The sequence below is a fragment of the Delphinus delphis genome, chromosome 13 (assembly GCF_949987515.2).
Source record: "Delphinus delphis chromosome 13, mDelDel1.2, whole genome shotgun sequence".
Taxonomy (NCBI): domain Eukaryota; kingdom Metazoa; phylum Chordata; class Mammalia; order Artiodactyla; family Delphinidae; genus Delphinus; species Delphinus delphis.
In genome coordinates, this window is record NC_082695.1 from 65,703,036 (window position 1) to 65,729,753 (window position 26,718).

The window sequence follows — 26,718 nt, forward strand, 5'->3', positions numbered from 1 at the left end:
ATACTCTCTTAAAATTTATATTTAGCTTTAAGGCATTACCATTTCTTTTTGAATTACCAAATACTTCAGACTTAAAAAAAGGCTACAGACCAATATAGTGAACACCAGTTGACCTACCATTCAGTTTAAGAGATAATACAGTTGTTCTCCAAAGTCTTCCCCAGATGCAGTTACTTATTTTTAAGGCAATATTTTACTGAGGCTTAAAAAAAAAAAAGTAACACCTATATAAATGGGAGTAAAGATGTGTCATGTTAGGATTAAAAACTTTACTCAGATAATCAACACAGTGGACAACCCAAGCATGAACTAGACAAATTAACTCTACACTTTCACAGTGTTAGATGACCACTACTGTGTAAACTTCACAGGGTCAGGGATTTACTTTTTAATTTTTATTACACAACATCTTCAAAATATACAAACTTAAAAAAAATTACAACGAATCCCTGTTCTTGCTTCATCATTATATCCCCAGTGCCTGGCACACAGTAGGTGCTCAGAAACATGAGTGACAGAAAGACTGTATTGATACTTGTTACGCAGACGGAAGTCCTTGCAGATGTCTACAGAAATGCATGCATTGTTCAAACATCTGGTTTTACTTAAACTAATAATCCAAAGAACAGCCAGCGGGTGAACAATTTAGGCACATGTCCTGAGCGTAACTGCGTAAGAGTGGCAAAAGAAAGACCAGTTAAAGCCAGAGGCTGAAACCCAGGACAAGACAGGAGGCTGGACGGTTATGCACCTGTATAGGGAGTAAAGCACTGTAGAGTGCTCTCAGATAGGTCCCACAGAACTAGTCAGGAAGTGGGTGCTGGGCCCATCACAGCATGAGAGGGATAGATCACTTTCCTCTCCCCTTCTCTTATTCTTAGGAACCAATGCTTTGTCAATTTCCAAAGCCCTAACCACCCTGTCATAGTAGGAATTTAAGTAGTGGATACTGGATGACTGACTACTGAATCCTAACAATAGTTAAGATTCCTATGCTATACTGACCAGAAAGTCCCTTTTTAATACAGGATTCTCCGAATAAGCGTACCTCTTTACAGGAAGCAACAAAACAAAACAAAACAAAACAAATCAAACACTAAATCTGAAAGGCTCGTAGCCCACAGCCTGTTTTTGTATATAAAGTTTTATTAGAACAGTCATGTCTTTCCTTTTACATTTTGTCTATGGTTACTTTTGCACTACAATGGCAAAGTTACGTAGTTGCTACAGAAATCGTACGGCCAAGAGGGCCCAAAATATTTACTATCATGTCCTTTAAGAAAAAGTTTGCCAACCTCTGGAATTTAAAAAATGGACATGTTTATTAATGAGTAGGGAAGAATGGCTTATTAAATAATTAATTTTAAAAATTCCATTTGCTTTGAGAATTAAAGTACCTAGTCTCCTTAGGGCCTTGGAGGGAACAACCATCTCCTTGGATCAGCTTATGCCCACTGCTCACACCAGCACTACCTTCTCCTTTCTTAGCCAACTGCTATCCTCCTCAACATCGAGTCTCCTCTATACCTGCTCCCCAGCGCTGGAGAACAGAACAGCTCCGTGGTGCTGGGGAACTCAGGGACACCTGTACCCAGTTTATCATCTCTCAGCTTCAAATCTGCCCTTCTTTGCCCTGCTGTGTCACACCGGTGCTAGACCCTGTAAACATTTCCCCTTGGCCTGCGGGTGGCACGTCACACTTGGTCAAGAGAGGGCACTGCAAGGACTTCACAAGGCGAGAGCAGCAGGAAGCCATTTCCATTCCTGGCTCTGGTCCTCCACAGTCATCAGTATTCATCTTGGGAGCCCAGCCACCCGCCAGGTGAGCTCCAGCTGTGTCTTCAGGCCACGCTCCCCCATTAGCAGCTGCGTCTGAGAAGTTCTGGCTCCACCACACCCCAGGGCACTACAGGCTGCTTACACGGACCAGGGATGGCCCGCACCCTCTGGCAGGTTCCTTTACCACCAGAGAGCTTCCTGACCTTGGGGCAGCCACATCCTCCTAGAAGTGTTGGCAATCTCAGCCTGGCGTGGGGGGCTCTCCTAGTCAGCAGCTCCTGTACTGGCTGTTCCTCCTCTCCCTCGAGACAGCTCTTTTACGCCTACTATTTCTAGACCCCTAAAATCCTCTTATTTATAGTTAATTATCTACTACTGCTCTTGTTAACAATTATAGTATTTTTTCTCTTTTGGAATAACCAGTGCAGTTTCTGTCTCATGGGTACAAAAGGCAAACCACATCTATCCACCAGTTATCCAGAGAAGTGAACAGCACTCAGATTTCAGCACATGCAGTCCTGACTTTCTCCCCATATGGAGATCAGGGCGTGTCCTGTTTGGCCATGCTTTATTTGGACATTGGATAATACCTCCCTGATTCCCAAAGAACCTAAGAAATGCTGCTCTGGGTTGGTCACATGACTCAGAAGCCGAATGTCTGTCAGGGAAGGGCTGGAAAAAGCACCAGGTCCCCCGGAGCCACTTTGCAGATTTCAGGCTAACTTCCCAAGCTTCCCCTTTTCTGGCTGCAGATCCCAGGAATTTACCACTTCAATTTGCCAGTTAAGCACAGACTGCCTTCCACTTTACCACTTGGGGGCTCTTTTCCCCCAAAACTGGCCGGGGAAAGGGGCAGTTTTCTCCAGCTCTACTGTCTTATATGACCCAGAAGGACAGAGAGATCTTGATTTATAGATTCCACTGCTAAGTTCTATATGGAAACAGCAACAACAGACATAACACTGCATGTATGGCCGAGCTACTAGACCTCTGCAGTCTGTTTCCCACTTGGAGACCCTGACTGTGGAACGTGGGTGGTTTCGGTCCCTAAGGCATGTTCCTTCTGCTAGAACACACTGCCTCAGACCCTCAACACAAAAAGACACAGCTCTTCTTGGCTTTCATCCATTGGTGTCAATGCCCTGAGGGAGTGAAAAGGAGTACTTGGCGATGCCTCACAGATGAACTCTCAAATCCTATTGTTAAGAAAGGGCACCAAAGTTCCATGCCAGAAGCTTTGGAGCCCAAGGGTTGGGATGGAATAAGAGTATGAAGATATTCACCAAGAGCAAGAGGGCTTCCCCACCAGCTCAGAAGGTTGGCAAGCAGAGCGGGACACTGCCATGCTTTTTCTCCACGCGATCAACCCTCTGGGCCTTTCTCCCCATCCCCAAGTTCCTTACCAAGGAGCGTGAAGGCTTGTCGCGTCTTCTCAAAGTCCTCAGCATCATCTACACCCTCGATGGACGTGTCTCCTCCCTGTGACGTGTAGAAGAAGTCCTCGGCACGGGCTGCGGTGGGAAAGGAGGTGAGGCATCAGGCATGGGAGGGACGCTTCATCCCCAGGTTCACCACAGACCATGCCCCACGAGGATGGCCACCCCCTGAGCAAGCTGACCCGGGCCAGAGTTTATTCCCAGCTGGATGTGGGACTCTTTCAAATATCATCTTTACCGACAAAGGCAAGTGGGAGAGAAAACTGAGTAACAAAAGACAGAAAAGTACAGCACAGTGACAGAGCCTGTTGTTGCATTTGCGTTAAAACTGAAAAACAAGGGAACATAAAAGTCACGGCAAGTTCAAGTTACAGGAGCATTCACCACAGACTTGTTTTTTAAAAGGCTCTGGTAGACACAGTAAAATGTACACCCACCCTAGAACCAGACTTCCATGACCATCGATAATCTTAGTCTGACAACCTCGTTTGACACATGAGGGGCAACGACGTGCCCAGAGTGACACGATTTGTTTGTTTTAAACGTTGGGGCACCTTGAGCTATTTAAGCACGTGTACAAACATAGGCTGAGACTCTCATCCCCTGGCTTACTTCCTCTTCAGTCAGCCCTCTGCTAACAGCCTGGGGATGACTAGCGAGGAGGGGCCCAGGTTCCGTCATAGAATTCAGAGCCACCCTCAGCAGAGGGCAAAAGTGCAACGAGCCCTGGGGAGTATCTGAACTACAAGGCTTGAGAGCCAGCATTTAAGGTAACAATTGTACATCATCAAAATCACCCTCGAAAATCACTTCAACTTTCCACAAACTATAATGCCTTTGTGTGGTACAATTCTGTCCAATGCTTGGCATTTCTAAGTGTAAAATGTTTGATTTTGATAAGATGCCATAACTGGACACTAGCTGTTCTCCCTCCTCCCCTGAAAACACCAGTCAAATGATTTTCTCTTGACCTGGGCACATACGGTTGTGATTATGATGGGTCTCTTGTCCTCCAGTTTGGGTCTCTCTCTTTACTTTCAGCTACACATGCTTAGATGCAGCTTCATTGCAACTCCCAGCCCTCCTTCAACACTTTGTCCTCACGATTTGATCTCCGAAGAATTTCTTGAGTCTCTTTCCTTCCTCCATCCTGACTGCCACTATCCAGGGTCTGACCTGTCCAGCATCTGTTGTCTGGGGACTGTTGCAAAAGACTCTAAGCCTTTCTCCCTGCTTCTGCTCCTGTCCTTTCTAAATCCTCCTTTAAACTTCTGGTAACTCTGATCATACCACTCCCTACTTAAAGCCCTTTGGAGACACCCTCCTGTTCCACTGCCCTCAAGGCAAAAGTCAAACACCCTAGAAGGGCCTCCCGGACCTTTTGTGAAGCGGCCTCCTCCGACTACTCCAGACTCACACCTAGTCCTTCCATCCCCACCTCTATGTCCCAGATACACCGGCTTCCTTCCTGTCATTCCTCAGCTCTACCCCTGTTCATGCCGTCAGTGGCCCTGCAGACGTCTCCTTCCTGGTCTCTCCCACTTCTCACCTTGATCCTATGCTCCAAGCCACACTGCACTGTTCCGCCAATTCCTCCCACCGCTCAAGTCCACGATACCAGGCCCAGCTAGGAAGTGGCAGAACTCAGCCCCAACCCCCAGTCTCACACACAACCCACAGGCAACACTGCACATGGGAATGAACAGCAGAATACTGGTCATGTTTTATGAGGGAAGGCTTCCTGGAGGAGTGACTTCAACCCACTCTGATGACTGCAGGCAGCTGAACTGGGAGACGAAGGACTTTGGCCCTGAGCTCACTCAGCCACAGCAGAAGCGAATTCTGATGAAGCAAGTCACATCAGGTCTTTGTGGAAGATGGCATATTTGGATCTTCCATATCTAATCACCCTGGAAGCTCTGGCACAGAGTAATGTGACAGCTTCAAGCGTTTAATAAAAGCACCAATTCTTTTTTTCCCTTTACACTCACCTTTCAAAACACCTCATTTGATGAATTTTTACTGTGTCCACATGAAGACGACTGAATACAGTCGTCCCTCTGTATGCACAGGGAGTTGGGTCTAGGACACACCCCCCCCCAACAGATACCAACATTCACAGATGCTCAAGTCTCTTGTATAAAATGGTATAGTACAGTCAGCCCTCCACAACCATGGATCGAATTTCAGTTGGTTGAATCCACAGATGCAGAACCTGCAGATATGAAGGGCCAAGTGTATACTTACTCCCATTTTTCAGACAGGCAAACTGAGCACCATAGGGCTTTAAGGGGTTTCCCAGGCTCACCCAGGGTTTGGCCAGGCCTGTGAGCCCATTCCTTGATCACCCAATTAAGGAGACGGTTATCTATGACATCCCATGACTTAGCCATAAATACAACCTACATCATAATCAAAAGTATCAGTTGATACATTAGAGTCACCTGAAACTCCAAAAAGAACACAGCTTTCATATTGGAGGGAAGGAGGCATTTTCAGCATCAAAGACCTTTCATTGTCAAAGGCCAGAGCCCCAATGCCTGATGTTCTGAGTGAAACAGACCTCCCCACCCTTCCCTGCTTTGAGTTCCCAAACTCACAGGCCCAGCAGAGTAACTTCTTCCTGCTCGGGTTCATCACTGCAGGGGCCACCCCAGCCAATCACAGCATTCTCTACTGAATGATTGGAATCCAATCAAAATAATCATCTCCTTTCCATCTGCTTTAAGGCTACAATCACCTCTGTTAACGTCACTCCCAGACCCTCTTAATGAGACAGACATCCCAACAGGATGCAGTCACTCTTCCCCTATTTGCTTTGCCTGCCTGGATCTCAGCTCTCCTTTTAGGCCCATGAAGCCAATCATCCCATCCCAGAGAGGGGTCTCTTGTCCTCCAGTTTGGGTCTCTCTCTTTACTTAGAATTCCCAAGGAGATATACATCACAAAATCCCCTGTTAACTGGCTCACTGGATCAGACTAGTGTACAGAAGGGTCGTGAAGCCAGTGATTAGAGCAATGGACCATCAAGGCCACGGCCCAGGGTTTGCACTTCACCTGGGGAGGCTGTACTCTGACTTGTGCAAGGCAAGAGAGGGTGGTTATAAAACTGTATCTATGCAGCTACGGAAATGAAAAAGAAGAAAGGATTTATTCCTCATTACGTGAAGGCTGCATTTAAGGGAATATGGTCCATTACACCTCTTTTCACCACCATTTATTCACACTCTAACACACTATTCACTGTATTATTTTGTTAAATCTCATCCCGAGGTCATTTTAATGCAACAGACCACCAACCACAGGGCAGAGGCAAGTGGGGCTGTATGCACGTCTGTCCACTTCATTCTCAAGACAAGTGCACAAAATTCCTGCAGGGCCAAGGGGTCTTACAGAGATTTCTGTGCATTTGAACAGCACAGTTTAGGTGAAGAAAAGAGGGAAGGAGGGGAGGCAGGTCTGAATATTCACTAGAAGTTGCTGGCTAGTCCTTCATTTATTTGATGTTTCCATCCATTCGGCCAGGGTTATCTGTGGAACTATAAATGTCAAAGCTTCAGGGCTCACAGCCCATCCACCCACAAGGCAGAAGACAGCCTCATGCCTGAGCACGAGAGCTTATCAAAGGCTCTTCACTGCACCCCAAGATGCTCTCAGAGGGCACACGCAGGTAAGAATGCAAGAAATGGATCCAACGGGTAGTTTTCAACGGCTCCAGCCAGAGGCCCAAGGAGCCTGCACCTTGCTGAAACACGGAGTAAGGAAAAGTCATTTTTCTCCTCAGTGCACTCCTGTAAGTGGGGGAGTGGGGAGGAGGATTTCTTTCCTATTATCTGAAAGTTACATTTGGGATGAAATAGTCCAAATACAGCCAGATGGATCTTACCAGCATTCGTTCATTTTCTATAAAACTGACCCTAAGAAAAAAGTTTTCAACTCCCGCAGGTTGGCCCTGAGAAGTCCAGCTGGGCCTGTGGAAGGAGGGGGGAGGATGGCAGTGGCCCTTAACGTGGCCTGCCTTCCTGGTCCCTTGGGACTGTAAGCCAGCATGAGAGCCCCAAGCTGCCAGCTCAGGGCAGTGCCCATCAAACAAGGCTTGTAACATTCGCTCCTTGTCCGAGGAGTTTACGACTTCACTGGGGAGAATCAGACCTGCGAGCACGGAACAGCTGGAGGACAGCACAAAACCAGCCTAACGTGTACCATCCCAGGCTTCCTCCTTTGGGACCCCATTTAACACGACTTCCCTGAGCAGCTTCTGACCCACCACAACGGCGCTTCGCCTCAGCACAGCCTTCTCACTCCGTATTGTAACTGTAAGCGAAGCAAGAGCAGGACGCACATCTGGTTCAACACTACATCCCCAGGGCCTAATTTGCCTGCATGGGGCTTAATGAATGAACGGAGGAGCCAGTACTAAACTGCAGGGCACAGGCACTGAGTGCTGCCAGACTCCATATGCAAGTAAAGCGGACAGTGAGGAGGGCAGACCAAGGTTTGAACCACTTGATGTATTTTACCTACTGGGAGCACAGGCTGGGGTGGGCAGAGCTGGATCTGGTGATGGGTCCTAAGATGGTGAGGATTTGGCTCTGGGACAGTAAAGCCTCAGAAGCCTACTTCTCTTACAGTTGCACAAAAGCCAATTAACCTCTGTCTAGACACCCAGCTCTGTACACCATCTGCTAGTACTGGACCTACCCACACCTCCCCAAAATGCAGATGACAGGCCAGAGACAGGGGAGCTGCACGGCCCCAGGCGTGCCCTCACCACACGCACCCACCAGCAGGTGGCTTGGAGGACTCAGCGGCAGGACTCAGTCCATATTCCAAGATAGGGCTGCGCACATAGAACGGGGAAGGCTCCAGGCCCGAGGGGCGGGGCTGCTACGCTACGGTGTCAGGAACTAAAGCCTGCTCGTCCTTCTTGCTCTGTCCTGGCTCTCAACTCCACTAGCTCCAAGTCAACAGTCTCCAGGCACCTTAGCAGACGACAATAACAGAAACGGAGGGTGACTGGGACCCACTGAAAGGCTGTCTTCCTACCTGATGGCAGCAAAAAGCTGACGCATGCCCCTGGCACCCCACTCTGGCTGCTCCGCTCTGGCCTCCAGGCTGCAGGGTGGACGTGGGCAAGCTGCCCGCCTGCTTGCAAGGAACTGGAGCACTGCTGCCCAGCTGAGGCTCAGCGGTCCAGTTAAACTCTTTAAGTTCCTCTCTCACCTTCTGTGGGGCCTCCCAGGATTATCAACATGCCCCTTGAGCCAACCCCACGTTACCCCTGCTTTATCCTCACCCCCTTCCTTCTTTTTCTTTGTCTCAGTCCTTAAATATGACTTAAAACACGTCGACCACAATTAAGTGATGCGCACTAGCTAAATCTCCAGATCCTCGTGGTTGAGACACATTTCTCAGGGCGTCTAGAATGAAAACATATTTTTCGAAACAATAATGCCTGTCAATTCACCTGTGCTCTGCAAAACACTGTTCCACCCCCAGCCTCTTATCCTCTCATTTCCTGTGGGCATGAAACTCACAGAGGGGTGGGACTGTGCCCACAGGTGAGGCAGAGCTAAGAACCCGCGACAGAGGTCACCGAGCCGCGCACACCTTCTCCCTCAGAGCCCCCAGATGCGCCACCTGCGGCAGCAGCAGCCCAGCCCCAGGATGGGCACGCAGCCCTAAGTTTACTTACTTAGTGCGAGCTCTTTAAATTCCGGAAGATTGGCAGCCGCGCAGAGCTGGTAAAAGATGTGGTAATTCCTCTCATCATCTGCCTGGAGGAGGAAAACAGTTAAGCAGTGTTAGGGGCAGGGACCCCAAAGATTGTCCCCTCGCCCATTCTAAGTCCAGGGTGACAGAGGTCAAGGCTTTTCCTTCACGCCTCTGCCGCCTTCAATTCCCACCTCCAGGTTTTTCATTCACCGTTATGGGGCCTTCTGCCAACCAGAGGACTTTTACCTCTTGATTTATGCAGAACATAGGGGTTTCTTTTTCCTCCTCTATAGGGCATCACCGCTACCCCACAAGTGACGTCTCGGCGGATCAGCTCTTGTTCAGATAACCGAGCTGCCTGGCTCATGGTGGGCTGACCGTCACTTCCCTGCTGCAGCTCCCTTTCTCCTCTGGGAGGCTTGGAACTAAGTAAAAGCTATGCCCTTGCCCATCATGTCAGGCTGGGGTGGTCAGGAAAGGTCCACGACTGAGACAGGACTTCCAGGGGACAATGAGGCCAGACCTGCCTTAAACTGGCGGAGTGGTCGTGGTGGCGGTGGGTGGGACGGGGGCTTCAGGAGGCCTGAGCAAGGGCAGCAAGGAAGAGGAAAGCCCACAGGGAGTCTGGCCAGAGCCGTGGCCAGCACAGCAGGCTGCTTGCTCTGATGCAGTGAAATGAAGGATGTGGGGTAGTCCAACCGAACCTGGGAGGTGGAGAGAACCGCTCTGGGGGTTGTGAACTGCAACGACCACCACCGAAGGCCAGGGTGGAGGAGGAAGAGGGTCACCAAGAGGCCAAAGAGTAGTTGGGAAGGAGGGAACAAAAGGCGAGCGAAGAAGAACTGAGTCACATGAGAAGCGAGAACTCCATTTATTTGAAAAGGAAATGAAGTAGGTGGTCAAGTAGGTTTTTTGTTTTTTTAATATAACTTACCAAATAAGATTCCTGGTGAAAGTTGAAATCCACAGACCCTACATGACATTCCCCTGATCACAAGACTCCGAAGTCCACAAAGAACACAACAGTCTTATTCTTCACTGTATCTCTGGTGACTAGCACAGGGCTAGCACATAACAAACAATATATGTTTGTTGACTGAATCTAAAATCAATGCCCTGGGACTTCCCTGGTGATCCAGTGGTTAAGAATCCACCTTTTAATGCAGGGGACGTGGGTTCACTCCCTAGTCAGGGAGTGAACTAAGATCCCACATGCCTCGGGGCAACTAAGCCCACACACCTCAACTACTGAACCCGCAGGCCACAACTAGAGAAGCCTACGTGCCGCGACAAAGACCCAGCGCAGCCAATAAATAAATTAATAAATAGATAGATAAATATTGTGCTTGCATGGTATATGCATGGTATTTATTTATTTAAAAATAAAAAAAATAAAAAAATAAAAACAATGCTCACTGAAACATATCAATACTGAGTAAAAATTTTTCAGGTCTGATGCCTATAAATGAATACTTCTTAATGGAAAAAAAAAGAAAACCAAAAGAACAAGTCTATCCAAATCCAGGTTCAAGCAATGAGATGTTCTTTGGGTATAGGGAGCAGAACATGGAGCGAGTAAAAATCCATGGGAAAAAATACAAGAAGGTCCAGTCACAGGGCTCACCTGAAAGACCACTCTGGACTTCTCCAAAAGGTAGGTCCTCATGTTGGCCCCAATGATGCGGTACCTCTTGTCAAAGCCAATCTGAATGTACTTTCCGAAACGGCTACTGTTGTCATTGCGAGTGGTTTTAGCATTCCCAATGGCCTGTGCAGAAAAAACAAACAGAAAGTGTGCACAACATGGCGGGTTTTCTTAAATTTCAGGACTGTATGCTCATGGCGGCACCTCTATTCCCTCCCTCTTCCTTCCTTCTAGAACCTCTCTACTATTAGGATGACAATGGGTCGAGCTAAAAGAAAACAAAACAACTTCATTTTCCTGCTTCCCTTACTCCTAACGATGGCCAATGAGAGTGATGAGTTGACTGAGGGTCCCTCTAAAGGGGACTAAACAGCTGGAAGGTGCACCCCACTGACCTTCCTCTCTTCTTCCTATTCCTACCTGGAATGTGCATGTGATGACTACAGCTGCAGCAGTCACCTTGGGACCATGAGGGACGGGCTAGAGAATCACAGAAACCACTGCTCTGACATCCTCGAGCCACTAAATCAATGCCAGCACCCAAGAGCTCTAGACTTTCTGTGAGAAAAATGAATCTTCTGGGGCTTAATCCACTTTGATCAGGTCTCCACTGATCAAATGTCAAATGTCATTCCCAACTGTTAAATGGTACTTCCTAGAAAGAGACCAAATGTCAAATGCCCCCCTCCCCCCAACACACACATCATCACTAGGACATATCAGGAAGCCATCAAACTCTTGGTACTATTTCTTACAAGGCAGCAGGGACACAGTTCAAAACACGAGACAATAATTTAAAAGACAAGTGGCTAAATGACTGGTCTCACTGTGTGATTATTCACTTTCTATAAAACATCACATTGCTGATGGGTTGGTAATGAACATACTAATACTGAAACCCCTTTCACAGGTTTACTTTTTAGGTGGTTACAACACTTGAAAAATATCCACTGTAACTTTTCAGCTGTCCAGGAAATTTGAGGCACAAAGAGGCTAAAAGCAGATCACGATTTCGGAGGCCCTGAGGGACCCAGCCCAGCCTGGCTTCTCATCACTCTTGCCCTCTGTCTCCAGCCTCTTATGATCCTGAACTTGCTTTTCTTTCTCAAAAGACCTGTGTTCTCTCTGCCTCCTCCCCCACCCCCCAAGTTTCACAGACATGGTTCCCTCTGCTGGGAACACTCTCTGCCCATGCTCCCTCCACCTCTTCTTTCTGGTCTCAGCTCAAATGTGGCTTCTTCAGGAAGGCCTACCCTGGCCTCATAAGCGAGGGGACCTCCCTCGCCACGTGCTCTCCCAGGCCTCACTCTGCACGTCCCCTTGTTTCCCTAACCCCCATCTCCACGAGACACCACCCTGGCTCCGTGAGAGCGGGGTCCGCACGTGTGCTTCCCCATGGGGCCTCCCGCACTCACCCCAGTGCCTAGCACACAGCAGGTATTCAAAACATCTGAGTGAATGGAAGCATAGATGAACTTGGGTTTTGGTTTTCTTTCCTGTGAAATAAGAATTTTAAGTCCTTGTCCTCGAAGGTCACTTGCCTCTTTAGGTCCCTAAAGTCTCATGTTAGGGTCATGAATACATATTTTTTCTTTTAGGGTTTAAAGTGTATACAGCAACCTACACCTCACATATACAGCGTGTACCTCTGCAGGAAAGTGGGGAAAGCGTAACCCCAGTACACTGCGTTGCTCTGAAGGGAACCATGGAGCATGGAACATGCCCCTAAGGTCAGGGCGAGGCTGGAGCCTGGCCAAGCTGAAACGACCGTCAAGAGATGACTAATCCGAGGAGTTTATGTCATCACTCACGCCCCTCTGCATCCACCAACCTCAACGTCTCAGCAGAGGCTTCACCGCACCCACTTCCAAGGGGGCCCTGATCCTTCAAGGCACCATGTGACAAGCCACTGTCAGACTTCAGGGAGCCTATTCTGTTTGAAAAGTGGCAAGGAGTGCTGTATTCCCTAAAATGCAGGTAAAAATGATGGTTTCCCAGGCCTCCATCACAAGCTAGGTCCAGGGCTGGGATCCCGTTAGTTTCCCCGAATCCAGACAAGAATCCCAGGGGAGAGGCATTATCAAGTTTCCTCATACCTACGGGGAAACTTAGGCTCAGAAAGGGTAAGCAGTGTGCCCAGGGTCACTCGGCTGGGAAGCGCCAACACCAAGATATAAATTCAGATACAACTGAGTCCGGAGTCTGTGTTCATTCCCCTTGGTTTCGCAGTCCTTTTCCAGCTCTCCAAACTACTCACCACCAGACAGGAGCTGCCGCCCATGTGGGTAACTTCTTACATCTCAAAGAGCCAGGTCAAATCAAAGGATAAAGACAAAGACATGAATCCTCGCTTTTACCTTTTCATAAGAAAGGGGAGAAAAGCCTTTCAGAGGATGGCAGGGAACCAACTCATTACTCTGACAACCAGTAGATAAGGAATCAGACATCCATCCGAACCTCCCTGTGTAAACTCTATCAGCGTAACTAGCTGGCCAGGAGAAGTTTCTCTTCCTAAACTTATTCCAGCTGAAAAATGCAAGAGGAAAAATAGAATGAGAACGTCACCATTTTGTAACTCCTGATGAATTAATAGATCTAGGCATAAGCAACGGCTGCTGACGTCACCAAAAGACACCTAAATATTCTGTGCGTCTTGACGGGAATACATACCACCACCAATAAAGGGTTCTTGGATTTTAAGAACAAACAAGCAAACAAACAAACCTAAATCTAATCAAGCCTCTGAATTTTACTACCCTTTCAAAGGATGTACAGAGGCCAAAGGAACACGTTAACAACATCAGGACGGTGCAACCAGCAAAGGCCAGTTTGTGTAAAATTCTAAAGGATTATCTAGTTTCAAACCAAAAAATCTCGATTCCAAAAGTTCAAATTCTGTCATTTCTAAAATGGCAACAAGAACCGTTACCATATCTGAGATCACTCCTTGTGGTAGCTTAGGGGAAGCTTGTCAAGATCACTGCCAAAAGGTCTACCCTCTTTACCTCACTGGGCTGCTTTAAGAAGTGATATAACAGATCTACAAGTACTTTGAAAGTATATAACGGTACCCACAAAGGGAAGGGGTTGCTTGTATATTACTACCAAACCCATAAACTCCACTCTGGGCATGAAGAACTTCCAACTTCTACACGTGTGTGAAGGACCTGCACATTGTTCTTTATCTTTTAATCCCTTGCTAGGTTTTTTGTTGTTGTTGCTTATTGACTTAGAAAACATTTTGACGCATGAGGAAAACAAATCCAGTTGTTATAGATGATAAAAACCAAGGCTTTGACTCTGAGTCCACAGTCCAACAAAAGACACAGTTATGATACAAATAGTTAAAATTTGGAAAATGAACAAATGATGTATGCAGGGAATGCATGGAAGAAACTCACATGACCAATAAATATAAGATACCCAACCTCAGTGGAAATCAGAGAAATGTAGACAAAAATGACAGTCCAGAGTGGCAATAACTTTGATACTATGAAATAATGATGAGGATGTGAGGAAAAAGGAACTCTCATACACTGCTGTGATGTAAATGTAAACTGCAACAGCCATCCTTAAGAAGAATTTGGCATATCTAGTAAAATTGAACATATATGGACCTAACAATCCAGCAACTGTACTTCTAGGTATTACCTAGAGAAACTCACACAAGTGTACAAGTAGGTGTGCAAAAGAATGTTTAATGCAGGCTGTATTTAATAATAAAAAATACAATCTAAATGTCTACTAGTAGGAGGAAGAGATAAATAAAATGTGGAATATTCATAAATGGGATGCTAAAAAGCTGTTAAACTAAACTAGAGCATGATGCATGGATAAATAAAAAAACAATCAGTGAAAAGCAAGTTGCAAAGTGGTTAACAGAATATGATACCATTTGTATGTGATATAAAAGAACTACCTTTTTTCTGGTTTATACATGTACAAATAGGTAGTAAAGTAAAAATGGACTAGAACAAATCATTTCAATATGATTGGGATTATACAGTACCGAGATGCATATCAACCAGTGTGGAAACAGAGAAGGGAGAAATTCGCCAATGCTGGCGGAACAGGAAACGCTTTAAGAAGTGTAAGATGAAGTGGATCTTAAAGGGTGAGCAGAATTTTACCAGTGGGGAAGGAAAAGGAATTTTATTTATAAATATAGTGTAGGCAAAGGGACAGGGGTATGTGAGAGCCCCAACAAGTGAGGAATGGCTAGAGTGTGTTGAAACATGAGAGAAAACAAGAGGAGAAGGTAAGGTATGTTGGGGGCAGATTCTTGTATGAATAGGTTAATAGTTGTAGGCCTACTTGCTTCTTCAGCTTAAAAAAAAAAGTCAAACCCCGAAAATTACATAGTAACTGGTCTTAGTTTCTGTCAATTTTGCTCACTGTACCCCTAGCCCCCTTTCTTTCTCCCAGGTTGAGGGGAGTCTCTGGGGCTCCTAGAGTTGTATGCCTGCACACTCCAGTCAGCCCAAGAAGCCATGTGACCCCTCTGGGCTGGGCCTGGGTTCTGTCCCTGCTCTATCAGTCTCTTGACTAGCAATACCTTTTTAATCAGTGCAGACTTGTGAACAAATCACTCCCAGGATGCTGACAAGCTCTTGAACAGAATGGGGCCAGAGAGCTCTGGCGCTGACAATAAATCATCCCAATCCACCCCAGCCAACCCCAATCCACCCTCAAGTCACCTTCAATTCACACAACTGCCACTTAGCGCAGCCCACTGGGAATTCCGCCTCCTCAGACGGCCCTCAACTCTCCGACTCCCTAGGAGGCATCTGCAGCTGCTGGCCTGGGGAAATAATGAGGTGATGACATGACCATAACTGATTGCTTCGCTGGGAGGTGCCAACCTTCCCCGGGACAGGACTGGAGTCATCAGTAATCAGCTGTGCCCTGATTAAAACATGACTTGCACTGGTTGTAACCCTCTGAGGAGCCACAAAGCTGAGTGGGCTTCCTGACACAAGGGCCCAAGTAAGACTCTGAACTTGTGAAAAGTTGGGTTTTGGCAGAGCAGAAGCTGCTCTTTCTCTGCTTGGCAACACTCTAATTCCACCTAGAATTCTTCCTGGCAATAATTCTTCCTTCCCATGTTCACGTCCAACATTTCTCTCAAATGTAACACTCAATAACAGCTCAAGGGATAGTCTCTATGATAACAAAACTCTGTATTTGACAGAATGAGCCCTCTGGACTTACCCACATAATTTCCAAAGTACCAATTTGCACAACTTTAGAAATTTAATGTTTTAAGCTCAAACCACTGCAACATGTGTTTACATGACATCATGCAAGAACAGGCTGGTTCATGTACACACTCCTCCTTCTCTAGGGGTGTGCCTGTTGCTCTCACATTTCTTCCATGCCTCCCCAGCAGTCCACCAGCCTACTCAAGCTATAACAGATACTGAAAACATTAGATCATTTCAGATCACGGTCATTTAAAAAACATTCCCAAAGCAGTGACCCAAACAGGTGCCCGCCAACATTCACAGCAGCATTATTCACACTGGCCAAAAGGTGGACACAACCCAACTCTCAGCGCAGGAATGGATAAACAAAACGTGGTACGTACAAGCAACAAAATGTTATGCAGCCATTAAAAAAACACACAAAGTACTGATGCGTGCTACAACACGGATGAACCTTGGAAACATTATGCTAAGCGAAATCAGCCTGACACAAGAGGACTGATGTCGTATGATTCCACTTGTATGAGAGACACCAAAGAGGCAAATTCACAGGGACAGAAATTAGGATAGAGGTTACCAGAGGCTGAGTAGAGGGGAGAATAGGACGTTACTGCTGAATGGGTACAGAGTTTCTGTTTGGATGATTAAAAAAAAATTCTGGAAATGGATGGTGGTGATGGTTGCACAACATTGTGAACGTACTTAATACCACTCAACTGCACACTTAAAGTGGTTAAGGTGATAAATTTTATATTACGTATGTTTTATTACAACAAAACAATAAAATTAAAAAAAATCATTCCCCCCTGTGTCTTGTACCTGCTTAATGTGGTGATCTGTCTTCACTAAATTCCCATCTTGTCTAACAAGAACTGTGTTCAGTCACCAGAGTCAAACAGGTTTCTTCCCTTCCCTGTTTTGTCTAGAATAAGTACGTACTTTACCTCCAAAAGAAGAGGCGCTCTGTGTCTTTGCAATTTTGCTACCTAAAAGATGAACTGAATTTTGAAACTCAGAGGCAAAGGAAAAGCTGAAATCCTGGTCTCACTCCCACCTAAGACGAAACGTGATGCTAATCGCAGAATGCTGTCTTAGCTGCCTCCATTTAAGTGCAGTAGACGGCCCAAGGGGGGTGTGGACGCAAGTCCATGATCGTCTCCTGAATCCAGGCCATGGCCAGGCCACCACCTTGGGGCTTAGAATAAATGCTATGAGCAAAGAGGCTACCAACTAAATGTCTGACAAAAGGAAGTTAAATTATGGTAAAACCATCTATTAATGTATGTTTGCAGCCAATAAGTTTGTAAAAAGCTTAATGATATGGGGACAAGGCATATACTATAATATTCAGTGAAAAAGCTAGAAGGAAATATACCAAAATACGGAATAATTATTAGCAGGCTGTAGGATCATGGGGGATTATTCCCTTTTCTTCCATATTTTCCAGTGACTCCTTCCTATTTTTTTTAATATTTATTCAACAAATGGTTCTCAAACAGGTGTGGGACCCAGATCCGCAGCATCAGGATCACCTAGGAACTTGTGAGAAATGCAGATTCTCAGGCCCTTCTGAATCAGAAACTCTGGGGGTGGTGCCCAGCTATCTGCTTTAACAAGGTCTCCAGGCGATTCTGATGCACAGTCAAGTTTAAGAACAACTGTAAACTAATAAAAGTGCTTTTTTGTTTGTTTTTATCTGTTTGGTAAAAATGCCTTCAACTGCATTGACCACTTCCCAATTCATATAAGAACAGATACCAAAACTTGCTTTTGTCTAATTCTTAGTGAACACAGTGTGTCTGTTTACTCAGCAGAGAGTAAAAGTTCTCTGGATAATGCAGCTCTGTAGGCAGGAGAGTTTGCCTGGATAATCAACGAGCTCCCATGAACTGACACTCAACTTACTCCTGCACTTGGTAAAGGAAGAGGGAGAGAGAGGGGACCTGGGAAGGTCCAGGCAGGTTCTTGTTCCCCCAGCCCCAAAATGATCTGAAGGACCAACCACACCAGTGCTTTGTGTCTTACTCGGCGGGGCTCACGGCTGTGCAGAGAAACCTGATGCTGTTCTGGCAGCTTTGGGCCTCAACTGAATTTCTTCTTCCTAAAACAAGGGGGCTGTTCGGGGCTGGCAGAAGGGCCAACTCCTACCAGACTGCAGCCCAGACAGTAATGAAGAGCCTCAGCTTCAAAAGCAGGAAATCAAAGCTGGCCCAGGGACTGTGCAGCCATTGAGCTCAACTCCATGAGAATGAAGCGTTTACAAGGAACGGAAGAAGAAGAGAGATGGAGTTCTGACCCTCTAACATGGTCTACTATAGCTAGACCCAAGGTATTGGAAATATCTCTGGCCCTGCACCTGCATCGGCCGCTCTGAGGCCACCCAGCCGGGAGGTCGGGGTGGTGAAGAGACAGGCAAGACCTGTCCAGGCCAACAAAGGTAACATTTTCTGAGGATCTCAACAGATTCTGTGTCGTCACATAGCTTTGGACTCTATCTCCCCCCAAAAGAGTCACATAGCTTTGGACTCTATCTCCCCGCAAAAGATAAAACGTCCAAGTATCTTTTGGGAAAAAGGGGAATCTTTTATCTAGGCCTCCTCACCGCCATGAAGACGGCCCTCCTGACTCAGCGGACCTTCAGAGCATCAAATGGTTTTGGTGGGACACTGATGTGCTGACACAGGATGGCAGCAGTGGGGAGGAACACAGCAGAGACGGCGGGAGATGGGGGAGGACTGTCACAACAGTATTCAGCAGAGTCAAGGAACAAGGAAAACATGAAGAGGCCGCTGTATCCAATACTGGGGACCTGGGCTACCAGGTCAGAATATTCCCAGATCTGTGGTTTTAGGGGCACCTTTGAAATTCTTCCCTCAGCAGTGGACTATGGGTTCTTGGGGAGAGGCATGAATGCTGACTGTGTGAGTGGCTTCCAAGAACTCTGTGATCCGCCACGCGAGGCTGGACACTCAAGCGGTCTTAGTGCCAGCAGAAGGGGCTCCAGACAAAAAGGCCAAGGACATTTGGATGGCTTTACCTCCATGATGGGACTGGACGCCAGGACCTTCTCTTCGATGTTGGTGTCACTGGCCGAGCCACTAACCGTGGCGAAATAGCGCATGGCGTACTTGGCCGACACGGTCTTGCCGGCTCCAGACTCCCCGCTGACTATGATGGACTGGTTCTTCTCATCTCTGCAAAGGAAAAAGCCTTGGTCAGTCGCTGGCCGTGGAAGGGCATGGTCGCCTTCCAATGACACTGTCACCTTCCAGTGACACTGTTGACAAGGGCGCGAACCCAATCAGGAGCACCCCTCCCTCGTTTAGGAGTAAACGTGAGGGGCAGCGTAAAAACAGCCCACCTTCCTTCATACGCTTGCGTGCACAAGATCTGAAAGTGGGAGAAAGAAGCTCTGAGAAGGGCTTACAAATCCTATTTTATGACCTGAGGGAATGGGGATGTAGCCGGCGGGTCACTCTCCCAAGTTCTCTCTGGAGGCAGTACCCCATAGACCACTCCCTTCCAAAGACATCCCCTGAGAACTTACAGAAATATACACTTTCAGTTACATAATCTCGCCTTTCTGTTACATGCCCATCTTGTGCCACTTTCTTCAAGAGCAAAGTTCTGTTCTTCTCCTCTTGTATTTGAGCCTAGCATGCCAGCAGACACAGTTCTGAACATTTTTGTTCATGTAGATCTACCACAAAGGGCATGCTACTAGCCACCAGGCTAATCTTGCCTCAAGTTTCCCGGAAATTAGATAAAACAGCTATGGATTGCAATAAGAGGGAGTTCAACCAGACTACATGGGAGGCAGAGAGCAGATACTCTACATCAGATAAAATGTATCTGTATGTATCCCTTTGAGACAGATATGAGACAGACAAGTAATGGAAAACGCAGCCTATCTGGTCTCCAAGGAACACGGATGTTCAAGCAGGGAGTAAGAACAAACATCTGCGCCACGAGTCTGGGGAACGAATTGCTTGTAAGAGCCATACTCAGCCATCTACCTCCAGCCACAAATCCACTGCCAGGAGGAGGGCAGGCACTTTGCTTTCAAACTGCATACCTTTAACAGTGCCTGGCATAGAGAATACACCCGAGATAAAATATTATGTTGGAGGAGAAGCCAACTTAGGGATCAACCAGCCCTCTTCCTTTCCAGGTGAAGAAACTGAGGAGTGTGAAGTCAGGTTTAGAACACAGGTCTCCTGGCACCAGCCCAGTACTCCTAACACCAGCTCCTGTGGCTTCCTGGGCAGGGCTGGCTACAGAAAGAACGGCCTGCCCCACCTCGGCAATTATCAGCACAGGTAGATCGTACCTGATCAGCACAGGTGAACGAATGTTGGCCCTGCTTCTGGGCCAACAGCTGAGAAGCTGAAAAAGTGGTGTGATGACACTGATGTTAACTAGAGATGAACTAGAAAGACAGACAAAAACCGGCTTGAAAGGGGGGCCCTGGGGGAGAGTCAGGTGTGGTAGCCGGGCTGAAGAAACCTTAACCTTCAGCTGCTCTTCAAGGTCAGCGAAGAGCTGAGCAGTCTCCGCTCACACACCATCACTAAGTGGGGAGGGACTTGAGTGAATACAGATGGCGAGTAGATGCTATTGAGAAGATGAAGCTGAAAAAACCTCATCTTTCAAACTGGCTATACAACCAATTACCTGAAAAGCTACCTAGAATCTCACCTAGTATTTGGAGGATGGAACAATAAGTGGCTTCCGGAGAGCCCTTGTAGTTCCAGGATACCACTGTCATGAGAGTGCTCTTCCTCTCCTTGGTTCTGTGAAAACTTCATACTGAAAGGGGGCCTCTAAGGAAGCCTGTGGGTGCTTACAGTTCCCATTCTCATCTGTTGTTTAAACTTTATATGACATCCACTGGACCCTGGGGACCAAGACAGGTGTCACCCCTCCTCTTCTCAACACCATCAAAATCAACTCCTTAGAGAACTGCTCAGAAGCACAACCATCCCAAGGGACTAGGCGTCTAACAAGCTGGGCTTTAGACCTATGAAAGAGAACCAAGTTTGATGCCACCTTTAAAACTACCTGAATCTGCAACAAGGAGAACTAAATTGCAGGAGCCATACCCAAACGTTTGGAGTTTTGCTCAAAGTCTGTATGTTTAACCTAAAAAGGATGAGCACAGGTTGTGGCTAAGACTTAGTCCTCCACAGAGAACCACATCGAATGGGGAGGTATATACTGTCCAAATAACTTAATAAGGATCCCCGGGAGCAATATGTGGATGCCAGGAGAGAATTAATCAGATTGGTGGGGGGCTGGGGGTCGTGAGAGCTGCCAGGCTCCCTGCGGCAACACAGCACACAGAGGGAACTGAACTGCAGAGACCCAGACAACATACTACATCTGGCACAAAAAAGGTGGCAGGCTTCCCTGGTGGCGCAGTGGTTGAGAGTCCGCCTGCCAATGCAGGGGACGTGGGTTCGTGCCCCGGTCCGGGAAGACCCCACATGCCGCGGAGTGGCTGGGCCCGTGAGCCATGGCCGTTGAGCCTGCGCTCCGCAACGGGAGAGGCCACAACAGTGAGAGGTCCGCGTACCGCAAAAAAAAAAAAAAAAAAAGGTGGCAGAGACCAGTGACACCTGTCACTTTTCACTTGCTGTGTCAAGATGGGCATTGCCCTGCGCATCACTGGGAAATGACTGAAAAGTCACATACTGCTCAGGAAAGAGAATGACCCACACAAGAGGCAGAAAACTTTGAGGGCCAAGCAGGCTATTCCAAGTGTAAGTGGCCAGAAAGGCGAAAAGGCAGGGCTACTTCGCGTGACAACAAAGTGTCAGGACCTCACAAAAAGAGGGAATCAAAGGCAGGGAAACAAAAAACTGGCAGGACATGGAAGCTAACTTTGGTGTTTTGATGAAAACGCATATATGTGGCCAAACTATTATCAGAGCTTATAAACATCCCCAAGTGTTTCAAATCTTTACACTTGAGGCTCTTGGGCATGAGGGAGTCTGGGCAACGACCATTAGTGCTAACGCCCAGCTAATTTGGTGGATAGTCAAACTGATGCCGATAAGACTAAAGTTAGGGAAATTCAACTCTTCTTAGACCAACAAGGACCGTTCAACAACTTCCCTTACTGAGACCAACTTAAAATATTTTTAAAAATGGATGATTTTTATTTAGTTCTACTGCACTTCTGCACACCCTACCTCCTCCCATTCTTAGTCTACTACGTGGCTGGGTGCACATTACATATCTGTACACTATTTGTAACGGGATGAGGTGCAACAGCATCCTCAGTCTGTTCTACCCACATTAGCTTTGCTTCCAACTCAACTAGAGAACACGAGACCAGAATACAGGCAGTAAAAACAAACTTGATTTTGAACCTCACGTGCACTGGTTAGCTGTCTGACTTCAAGCAAGGTAGTTGACTTCCTGACCCTCAGATTATCTCAGTCCAGTCTCTTATGACTTTGATCCCCAACCATGCTCATGCTCTTCTAGGTGGTCACCTTGACTTAGGGTCCTAGGTCTCTAATTCATCCTAACATTCCTGCCAGATTAAATGTCTGAAGCACAGCTCTAATCATGCTCTCCCCGCTCAAAAAAAGTTAACTACTCATTGCTTACTGAATCAAGTCCAAACTCCTTAGTTGAACTCCTCAGCAATGCACATCCCAACGCTAAAACCCTTGACGAGCGTCGGCATATTATGGTGCTAAGAACAGAACACCAGGCTTTTGGTCTGAGGCTCTTGTCTGAGTCCTGGTTCAGCCATCGGCAGGCTCTTTGTAAGCCTTAACCACATGACAGAGGATACCCCCATCTTACAGATTTGCTGCAAGATTATATGAAACGATCTCTACGCTTTGCATAAGATGAGGGTATTATAGTCCAGACAAAATGAGCTACGCGCCAGTCTCTGAAACTGCACACTTTCCCGGCGCTGCCATTTATGGTTTTCCCCCACCTGAAATCGCCTTCAACATACACCCTTCTGCTGAAGTCCAACCTGTCTCAGGCAGCCCGGCAGGCCATGATTTCTCTGCCTTCTGAAGTCTCACGTCATCTGCTTTGTGCCACTTGTGAGGCATTGTCACCTCTCATCCCATATTGATGTCAGGCCCTGTGTGGTCACTTTACTTGCTGTGTGACCTTGGGTGACTTCTTTTCTCTGGGCCTCTGTCTTTGCATCTTGTAAAGTACAAGGTTGTGACATGGACTCCCCCAGTGATTTAATCTGTCTCTGACATTCGATGATTCTGTGATCAAAATTGTAACAGAAGTGTGGGTGGGGAAAAGCTCTCCGTTTCAAACTTCCATTACTTAGGGCTGGTCGTGGGGGAGACATTTATGAGTGTGGAATTCTACCCAGTGTCCTTCAGAAACACAGCCAAGGTATGGCTCCATCCATTCGGCCGAGTTACAGACATGACTTAGTTTTCAGTCAGTCCTTTTCTCCTGAGCCCAGTGAGGTTCCCTTTACAGGCATTCCTTGGAGATATTGCAGGTTCGTTTCCAGACCACCACAATAAGGCAAATATCCCAATAAAGAGAATATCCCAATAAAGCATCACATGAAGTTTTTGGTTTCCCAGTACATGTAAGTTATGTTCACACTATACTGTAGTCTATTAAGTGCACAATAGCACTATGTCTATAAAAAAACAATGTACATACCTTCATTTAAAAACACTTTATTGCAAAAAAAAAAAAAGTGCTAACCACCATCTGAGCCTTCGGCCAGCTGTAATCTTTTTGCTCGGGGGGGGGGGCGTCCTGCTGCTGACTGAGCAGAGTGGTGGTGCTGAAGCCTGGGACGGCTGGGACCGTTTCTTAAAACAAGACCACAGTGCAGTTTGCTGCAGCGACTGACTCCTCCTTTCACTTGAACACTTAGAGCCACTGTAGGGTTATTAATTGGCCTAAGTTCAATATTGTGTCTCGGGAAATAGGGAGGCCCGAGGAGAGGGGGAGAGATGCGGCAAGGGCCGGTTGGAGGAACAGGCAAAACACACAAAACATTTATCAATTAACTTCACCCTCTTACGTGGGTGTGGTTCGTAGCACCCCAAAATAATTACAATGGTCACATCAAAGATCATTGATCGCAGATCACGGTAACAAATAGAATAATTGTGGAAAAGTTTGAAATACTTCAAGAATTACCAAAATGTGACACAGAGACTTGAAGTGAGTAAAAATGGTGCCGATAGACTTGCTTGACACAGGGTTGCCATGAACCTTCAGTTTGTAAAAAAAAGAAAAAAGGCATTATCTGTGAAGCACAATACAGCAAAGGGCAATAAAACAAGGTCTGCCTGTATTTAGAAAAATTAACCCATGGCCATGGCATTTCATGCCGTGAAATACCAGCCGTTACTCAGGCCCAGGCTGTCTTCAGGAAGGCAGCACCACCCTAAGCAGGAAAAGCCCCTTGAAGGCCTCTGCGTCAGGCAAGAGCACAGGATTCCCGGTCAGGTACCAGCCACTCTCCAGCTTCCAACACGTGCACCACAGACTTTCCCTGGTTCACACTGGAATCCCTGTCTTTGACATCTGAGAGGCAGGATTTAATCGCTGCTAAGCCACCTGCTCTTCTGGTAAAAGTTTCCCACCAAATCACTGCAGCACTTGAAGCTCCCTGAGCAAGGCCAACCTCTCTCCCCGTCCCCATTTTTGGAGAGTGGAAAAGGAGGCTGTCCAGGCACCTGAGGTCCACACTGCAGAGGACTGATCAGCCAGGGAGACACTGCGGGAACTGCGGGGACACCCCGCTGAAGGGTTGCCTTGTTCAGGTTTCCTGCATCACCCGTGGCCTCCCCATCAGCAATGTGCACACAGAACCATCAGGAAAGCACTGCTTCAGCCGATTCTGACTGAGAGAAGCCCTGGCTGTGACAAAGAGGCCAGGCCCTCCACCTGCGGACGGGTGCGGCACCACCATCCTCCCACCTGGAACCCCCTGTTCTAACTGCCACAGTGCGTCCACACATCAGTCACTGAACTGAGAGCTCCCGGAGGGCGGGCACTTGCTTCAACCTTGAACCTGCAGGGCTCCTGGGGCCGAAGCCTCACCGTCACTTCCCGTGCCCCGATCCAGGCCTTCTCTGTGTAAGTGGCACCAGCCTCCACTCACCCACTTCAGCCAGAAACCTGGAGTCACTGTGGATTCCTCCCTTTCCCTCCAGACAGCATGCCCTATTGAATTCACCTCGCAGTACAGACCGCTCTCGTCTCTGGACCTCCTTGTGCCAGCCATCATCTCTGACAAGCATTGCAATAGCAGCTTTCTAATCCTCACTGTCATCCTGCTGTAAGGCAACCTTTTTTTTTTTTTTTTGCGGTACGCGGGCCTCTCACTGTTGTGGCCTCTCCTGCTGCAGAGCACAGGCTCCGGACGCGCAGGCTCAGCGGCCATGGCTCACGGGCCCAGCCGCTCCGCGGCATGTGGGATCTTCCCGGACTGGGGCACGAACCCGTGTCCCCTGCATCGGCAGGAGGACCCTGAACCACTACGCCACCAGGGAAGCCCTGTAAGGCAACCTTTTCATATGACCTTTTGTCGTGAATATTGGATCAAACCTCTCCCCCTGCTTTAAGCCGTCCAATGGCACCCCTCTGCCTCCAAGCTCCCAGCTCTGGGATCATGTTCAATACCCCCCGTGAAGCAGCACCTCTCTTTCCAGCTTTATCACGCGCCACTCTTCTCTTTGTTCATGACGCTCAAGCCACACAGGGCTTGTTTCTTTATTCCTTCCTACTTCACAGCTGTCTGAAGCTATTCCAGTTCAAACTTATTTTCCCTTCTTTGACCTCACAACTCTTAATGCCTGGTACTCAATCATACTCTGATGGCGGCTCACGCCTTACTACTTTTCATGGTAATTCATGACCACCACCTACTCACATCATGCTTGAATGGTGTACAAAACTCTTGGCCATGTTATCTCTCGCTTAGGACTCACGAGACTATTGGTGCCAGAACTTCTCATTTTAAAGAGGATAAAACTGAAGTTTGGAAAGGCCGAGTGATCTTCCCAGAGTTCTCAGCTAGTAAGACACCAAGTGCACATTTGAACACAGGCTTCCTCACCCCTGTACAATTTCCCACTGGGTTATGCTGTGACATCTCTGTATCGCCACTACAGCCCCTTCATGTGTAATCAAGCATCCATTAGTGAAGCCCCCTAACAAATCTAGCCTCGGTTAGGACATTAGACATAAAGCAGGTGTTCTGTGTCCTCAGTGCTGGCTGGCGTAGCATCACCTCCTCAGCTGAAACATCACTTCTTCAGAAGCCCTCCCCTGACCACCCTACTTTCAGAGCATTCAGCATACAATTTACTAATACTGTACTGATCTACTTAGTAGTCCTTCTACCGTTGCCTTCCCCACTAGATGGTAAGTTCCATGATGGCCAATCTCAGATGCAGGGCTTGGATGGGCAGGCCAGCACCTGGATTGTGTCAAGAAAAGAGCCCTAGTAAGGGCTGTCATGTATGGTGGTCTATACAGGCTGAGGCCAGGGTCTGGTGCCCCCTAGAGATGTGCAACTTACCGCCTGCAAACCAAACTTGGTGGTTCCTGCCCTGAGTTCAGTTTCCCCAGCTCGCTCATGGGAAGGGGGCTGACAGCAGGGGCCTCAATCCTCAGGCAGGTGCGACTCTCTTTCCCTGGATTGGGCACTCCCTGAGAGAGGTGAAGAGGTGGGAACAAAACCCGGACACACAGTGGAGGTGCGAAACAGGAGGGAGGGAAAGCCTGGCTCAGACGCAGTAGGAAGGATGCCCTGTCTCTGAACACATCATTAAGTCCCTCCATCGTTTCTTCCTCCAGTAACAAATCATCTGAAAATTTAGGTGCGTCAGTAGAATATATTCTATTCACTAATGGGATAATCAATCTACTGTCTCTTGCCTGTCTATATCTGTCTAGTCTCTAATGATAT

General features: G+C 47.4%; 1 protein-coding gene across 2 annotated transcripts in view; it reads right to left on the minus strand.

The window, feature by feature from the left end:
• The window catches only part of MYO5B (myosin VB), a 382,270-nt gene that overhangs the window by 145,947 nt on the left and 209,605 nt on the right, over positions 1-26,718 (minus strand). For both annotated transcript variants that reach the window (XM_060029032.1, XM_060029033.1), the window contains exons 5-8: positions 18,817-18,973; positions 10,555-10,698; positions 8,911-8,992; positions 3,183-3,290 (exon numbers count right to left, since the gene is read on the minus strand). In XM_060029032.1, coding sequence (XP_059885015.1) covers positions 3,183-3,290; positions 8,911-8,992; positions 10,555-10,698; positions 18,817-18,973 — 491 coding nt within the window. The remainder of the gene's footprint in view (positions 1-3,182; positions 3,291-8,910; positions 8,993-10,554; positions 10,699-18,816; positions 18,974-26,718) is intronic.